The 7,393-nt window shown below is 36.2% G+C and overlaps 1 protein-coding gene across 1 annotated transcript in view; it reads right to left on the reverse strand.

Annotated features, from left to right (window-relative positions):
- The window catches only part of Mat89Ba (nucleolar protein 6 Mat89Ba), a 43,947-nt gene that overhangs the window by 19,806 nt on the left and 16,748 nt on the right, over positions 1-7,393 (reverse strand). Inside the window, exons 6-9 of the mRNA XM_067778178.1 lie at positions 6,648-6,750; positions 5,508-6,184; positions 651-1,208; positions 181-581 (exon numbers count right to left, since the gene is read on the reverse strand). Of these exons, the coding sequence (XP_067634279.1) occupies positions 181-581; positions 651-1,208; positions 5,508-6,184; positions 6,648-6,750 (1,739 nt within the window). The remainder of the gene's footprint in view (positions 1-180; positions 582-650; positions 1,209-5,507; positions 6,185-6,647; positions 6,751-7,393) is intronic.

Raw genomic sequence — 7,393 nt, forward strand, 5'->3', positions numbered from 1 at the left:
CCCATGCAATTTCTTATATTTTGGCTATTTGTTAGGCCCGGAACGGCCGGTTCTCTATGGACCCCAGTCCTCAATATTTGTTTTATCGGCTCTATTCATCTCTCCTTAAAAAAAAAGTTTCACCTCAAAAATTTTGTGTAAGTGTTTATGTATATATTCATAAAAAACACGTTTACCTACCCTTAACTTTTCAATCACTTTCGACACAAACTTGCTATCGGCTAAAGGTAAACGCCAATTAGGTTTAGAACGCGCTGTAAATGAACTACCAAATTCATGTGCCCACGAGTTTGGTACCATATCGGGTTTCAGCTGAATTACCAAATCATAACCTGTATTTGGTGCTATAAAAATTCTACCCGGTTTAATAGGCTCTGTCTGTGATAACATTGAAGTTTCGATAATTTCCAAAGTGTGATGAGCTAATATGGTTACACGTGCCAACACGTTGACATTAGGTTTACGAGATGAGGACCATAAGCGGCCTATATGCTGTTGATCGAAAGATGTGGCTATACATAGAGGAGGGAATGTATCACGCTCCGTACTGAAACGATGTTCCAAATCAGCTATAGCGTTTTCTATAAATTTGGAATTAGTTGACGCTAATTATTATAAATTCATATTGCATTATATACAAACATACATACCATCCATTGAATTATTGAAGTTCACCACAAATATTTCACTACGCCAATCGGTATTTCGCAGTAGCTGCAAAAATCGTATAAAACCAGTTTGTGGCGAACATGGAATGTGTTGTGCGGGCGTTTTCAAATATTGTGAAGCAATTAATAATTCAGTGCATTCTTCTGGCCACAAATTTGTATCGATTAATTGTGTGCTTAGCCAACGTTTTGCAATCATAACCGTGCCGCCGAAACTATTATGCTGCTGATATAAGGCATGCAGCACTCCCGTTATTTTTGGCAATATGTAATGGTGCTTCTCTAAAGCAATGCTCGCTTCGCAATCAACATATTGTGTTATGCCACGTTCACTTTTTTCCTTTTTTAGTAGCGCCACCTCTTTGGGATGAGCAATTTCGATAGCGAAACAATAGCCTTGCTTAAGCACCATGATTCCATTGTAGGTGAGTTTTGTATGTAGTTTATACTTTTCATTCAACAACTGAGCAATTTGTATATAGAAAGCTACTTTAAGCGCACGAAGAGCTGCCAACTCACTTGGCCATTTGCCGCTAAGACCTAAGTTATACAAATAATGTTAAAATTATATGATTCATACAATCAACTTGCATTGCGACTTTAAACTACAGCTAAGTTATCCTAAGTTTTCACGTTACACTTTGCCCCTTTACATATCGCTCATTTACTTCAATAGTGTCATAACTCAAAAAAGAAAATTTTCCAGGAGAGTCATTCAAAGATTTTAACTGCCATATGTTGCGCATATAAAGGCATATCTTCATTTGTATAGCACGTGGTAAATTTGTAACGGATCACAAAGATTTTATTATACAACATAGATCATGTTATTGAGTACGTTTATATGTTATTAACCCAAAAGTCATGTTTTTTAAGTTGTGACACTATTGAAGTAAATGAGCGATATGTAAAATTTTCCTGCTCATTTTCGTATGACCGGACAAAGTGGAAACTGTTAAACGTTAATTGAGTTTTAGATTTATTCAATTCTAGCTGAGTCTGTTGAAAGTCTTTCGTAAGACGATGGATTTCAAAAACTTCTGTTAAACTTGTGCATATATGTATACTAGCAGACTCGTCAGATATTGTTCTGCCCTAAGTTTTATACATTTTAATAAGCTTTTTCTTTCGAACTCTGCCCTCCCCCTCTTGACTTTTTCTTAATCCTTTTATTCACTCCTCCCTTCGTCTTTTTCGCTTCATCTATATCTCTCTTCGTCTCACTCTATCTCTTTCTCAGTCTCCTTCTCCTTCCCTCTTCTCTCAAGAGGGTGGTATGTATTTTCTTCCATTCCCATTCCCAGTCCCAGTCCCAATCCGAATCTCAGTCCCAGTCCTAGTCCTAATCCCAGTCCCAGCCCGTCTCTGATCTAATTCCCGGAAAAAAGGATCGTAAATACTAATATAGGCAAATTTATATACCAAATTTCAGGCAAATCGAATAGTATGTATGTATGTAAATAGGTATGTGGGTATTATTAATTCATGTATTTATTTCGGCTTCGCATGCAAATTTATCAGTTTTGCCAGGTTGATGCGACTAAATCGAATATCACAATGAAAATTACTTTAACCCTTTCGCTACTGCTGGGGCATTGGTGTCCCACGGCACATTCATTTAACCCTGAAACCTGCCATTTTCATTGCAAACTCAAACAAAAATTTCCAATCAGTAGCTGTGAGCAATGATTGCAGTTTACCGTTATCCGAAGTTCATACAGTTTCAATCGTGTTTTCTTTTTATCAGTTGTTTGTGAGCATCGGCTAATATAGCTTCAAATTTACGCGTAATTTTGATAAAATAATACGTTTATATCTAAGGGCCTTTGATTTTTCTATAGAAAAATTAGAAGAACCGGCAGACGTTGTCCTGCCCTAAATTTGGCCTATCTGCATACATTTTAATAGGCTTTTTCCGACTGGCTCTGCCCCCCCCCCCCCCCTCTTCACTTTTTCCTAATCCTTTTATTCACTCCTCCCTCCGTCTTTTTCGCCTCATCTATCTCCATCTTCGTCTCATTCTATCTCTTTCTCAATCTCCTTCTCTCTTTTCTCTTCCTCAATGTCTGCTCATTCTTCTGCATCCCTTATTGCCTGTCCCAGAGGGTGGTATGTATTTTATTCCAGTCCCAGTCACACTCCGAGTCTCAGTCCCAGTCCTAGTCCTAATTCCAGTCCCAGTCCTTCTCTGGATAATATATTACTCTGTACTAAAGCACTCATCAACAGCTTTCATTTGATATCCATATTGTATAAACACTGTCTAGGCATTCACTGGCCCACGTTTTGGCCTATATCTCGAGACCCTAGTCACCCAGGGGTATGAAAATTACCCTCTACACACCTAAAGACTCTCCTGAATTAAAAAAATGTCATAGTACCTCTAAATCGCGGGCCCCCTCAGAAACCCCCCCCCCCTGCGCCCCTACCCTCTCGGCGGGCCTGGTGATGTGCTATACTTGATATCATTCGCTATAATATTTTTTATTGATGAGCAGGTTGTTTAATTAAACACCAAGCAATTACACGGAAGTATATCCGCACCACCTGAAAATATGAGTGACACTGCGTATACGTAACATTTTATTATTACGTATAAACAAATAAAAAATTGCAATAAAATAATATTGCAACTATAAACTGAGATATAACCTATCCTATCTCTCAAGCTAGATCAAACTACACACGGGGTGCAAAACAAATTCAAAATCGATAAGTGGAAATAAATACTTTTATAATTGTTTTGTGAAAATATTCAGTGAAAAGGGTTTTTGGGACGTATTTGTCCCAATAGGATTTTATATAAGGATATATATATCTCAGCAGTATGTTACACATCATGTATAATACAGTTATATTTTTCCTTTTGCTACGTCGTAGACTGCAAAATTCTCGAAATTAAATTGCGAAGAAATAAATGCACTTCTTCAAGAAGACGACGATGAGGCCAGTGAATCAGGAACGGTAGTGATGATATTTATAGTCCTTCGTCAGATAAAACCACTCACAGTGACGATTCTCCAAGTAATGCTGAGGATAGCCAGTTGAGTGAAGAGGGGTCTATGTCTATTGATGGCATACCCGATCAACCTGTAGCGGAAACGCTACATGTGAGGAGCCCGTAGCCACGTTTCCTTGGAGCACACCGGATGAGTCTCAAAAAATATTGCGCGTCACTCAACACCCTATCAAATTTTTTGCAAATTGTTTCCAAGAAGCATGTCTTTGTACATCGCTCAAAGCACTAACAGAGGCTCAGGAAAATACCTGTATCTGGTCAAAACAAAAAAAAATTCCTCAAACAGACTCCGAAGAAATCGATATAATATTTGGATGCATGTTTATTATGTCATATAACCATGTGTCATCAATAAAACACTACTACAACGTAAAGACGTACCTCGCTATAATGGGTGGTGTGGATTTGGGTGGTCTGGGTTCTATGATATTAAGAGAAAATCAAGCAAATGGCGGAAAAAAGTATTTTATCGTGGAATGGTAATGGCTGATGTTAACACTTGGGTTATACATTCAGAGCTAAATAGGAAAAAACGTCCATTTTTACCAGTGCTTGCCGAAATTGCTGAGTCGCTAATTGAAAAAGGAAAGGAGTCTACAATATATAAACGATCCCGTCGATCTAGAAGATCTTCGAATAGGTTCAAATCAATGAGAAATGTAGGTGATCGTTTACCCATAGAGAAGTCTCTATGACGTCGATGCGTCGCATGCGCCAATCGAAAGGTCGAGATAAAACAAAAATTATTTACCGTGCCTGTAATTTGCCATTCTGTATGCAATATTTTGCTTTATCACATTCATAAAATAAATAAAATTACAATACATATGTTATTACCTAACTAGTTTTTCTTATATTTGTGTGTGATTTATACCCTTTATGTCCCGTTCTGAAGTACTGATGGGACACATATTTCCCACCCCAAAATACCGTTATCCAGGTAAGGTACAAGCTTCATTTAATTTGTACGTGTATAAAGTACCAATGGGTATCCAAAAAGTCAAAAATAATGTTTGAGAGTTAAAGCTCTCAGCAACAGCTTCCATTTGACATCCATATTACACACATTCTAGGGGTGCCCGGGTGCACATTTTGGCCTAGATCTCGAGACCCTAGTCACCAATAGGTATGAAAACTACCCTGTACTAAAGCACTCATCAACAGCTATCATTCGTTATCCATATTCTATAAACACATTCTAGAGGTACCCGCGTCCACGTTTTCGCCTATATCTCGAGACCCTAGTCACCCAAGGGTGCGAAAAATTCTCTGTATCAAATTACTCACAAAAATATCCCAGGATTACCCAGGTCCACGGTTTGATCTCAAGACCTTAGCCAGAACGGGATATCCTATGTCTGTCTCCTGGTTCTAAGCTACCCCTCCACCAATTTTCAGCCAAATCTGTTCATCCGTTCTTGAGTTATAAATAGTGTAACTAACACCACTTTCTTTTATATATATACATCACATTAGAAACTTCAAAAATAACAGTATTTCTCCACTATTTAATGGATGTTATTATACATATAAACCTTGCTCCTCAATCACTCTATCTACTAAAAAACGCGTATCAAAATCCATTGCATAGTTTTAAAGGTTTAAGCATTCAAAGGGACATAGGGACAGAAAAAGCGACTTTGTTTTATATTTTTAAATACGCTAAGTAACGCTTTTAATCCACGTGAAAGATATAAAAGTGATACAATGGTCTTACGAAAGTTTTTTTTTAATTTTTAGGATAATTGCTATGTACAACTTGCTCAAAAATATGTTTAAAATATTCAATCGAGTCTACTAATAATTTTGAGTACATTTACCTAATTGTATTACACCACGCTGAACTTGCATGGCATACATTTTTTCGCCAATCATGCGCGCTTGTGGAAGAATTGGTACCGGTTCACAATAACGAAAAACTGGTGATGTACCCGAAATAGAAACAATCTCAAGCGGAAGATCATTTAAAGCATGCAGCTTACGTGCTAAATCATCAAAATTACGTATAACATTCAATGAAGTATCTTCTGCATCTACATCTTGTGAAACCTTGAACTTTTCAGGCATTTTATCGGTTTTAAAAATGGGCGTTAGACGGTAAGAAATATCTAATTCACCAGCAACGTAATCGAAATCCTTCTCTTCCAATTGAAAATGATGCTGTAAAAGATGTGTGACAATGGACTGCACCACTAAACGTCGCTTCCATAGGCTGTCACTTGTTGCAGCCCACACAACTGATTCGGTAATACTGCCATCTTGAAACCGCCGTAATTGTGCTTTATTACCCCAAAATTTTCGAAATTCATCAGAGCATTCAGCTATAGATTCAGGACCCTTTTCCAAAACTTCAAATGCCTTATCTGGATTGAGTACAATCCCAAGGTGACAGTACCGTCCGTTATCTGGAGGCTTTTCTGTGCAGTTCCATGGGTCTAGTGGTTGCTCTAATGGCAGTATAGCACGTACTCGTTCACCTAAACCTTTACGTAAGAGGCTGTTGATTAATAGATTAGTTATAAATACCAATTAGTAAATATAAGAACTCCAGATATTTCGTCTGGAAACTCCGGAATACCGAATACAAGACTATTTAAACGTATAACTGAATAGGTTTAAAGACCATAGGATATACATTAGACTGGGTCGATTGATTAACCGATATCGCGCCATCGATTTTTCGATAGGATTTGGGCTCAGGAAAAAAAGTTCCACTACGCATACCCAAAAAAATTATTTCGAGCCTGCGAAATTTAATTTTTTTTTAAATTTTTTTCGACTTTGATGTTTAAGGTTTTTTTCATGACCTACTAAAAAAATTTTCATTGATTTTTTTAGTAGGTCATGAAAAAACTTAAAAATCGAAGTCGAAAAAAGTAAAAAAATGAAATTTCGCAACTTTCGTCCATACAAATTGACCCACCCTAATATACACATATGTACAGACATATGTAAGTTACATACTGACCACTACCTTAAGCAGTAGCGGATATGTATAACCACCGAAATCGTACTTGTCTGCTGGTGCCACATGCATTTCGATAATTTGCTCAACTACGTCCCCTTTTATTTATTCTAAACAAAGAAATAAATAAATTTTATGAATATTTCTGATAATCACATGCATATAAAACTCGACCTGTTAAATAACGATTACTAATCGCAATGATTGCCCTGTTATTGATTACTTACTTTAGAAACTATTAACGACCATTTAACTTCCATTACTATCCATTTTTAATGAACAATAGAACAAAAGTTATAACGTCATAAAATCAAAAATAATCAAGTATTTGACTTTTGATTTTTTTGTACTAACTTTTTAACATATCGCACACTAACTATAAAAGAAAATGTAAAAAAACCAATTTTGACAAATTTTAAGTTATGACTCTTTTGTATTTAGTGTGCGATATACCGTGGTGCGAATAAATATAAAATCAAATATACTTTTTCATATATTTTTTTATTAAGAAAATTAAATTAAATTAAACTTTCGTACATGTGTACTTACTAGATACAGCGACATATTTTTTTTTATTAAGAAAATGAATGGAGCTAAACTTTCGCACATGTGTACTTACTAGATACAGCGACATATTAAACATATCTTATTAAATAAATTTAAATATTTTTCGTTTTAAACTAAACAGAATCCGCTTATTCGTCCAAAACCTGAGAATAATTATAAACTCACTATCTTATT

The sequence above is a fragment of the Eurosta solidaginis genome, chromosome 1 (genome assembly GCF_040869045.1).
Source record: "Eurosta solidaginis isolate ZX-2024a chromosome 1, ASM4086904v1, whole genome shotgun sequence".
Taxonomy (NCBI): Eukaryota; Metazoa; Arthropoda; class Insecta; order Diptera; family Tephritidae; genus Eurosta; species Eurosta solidaginis.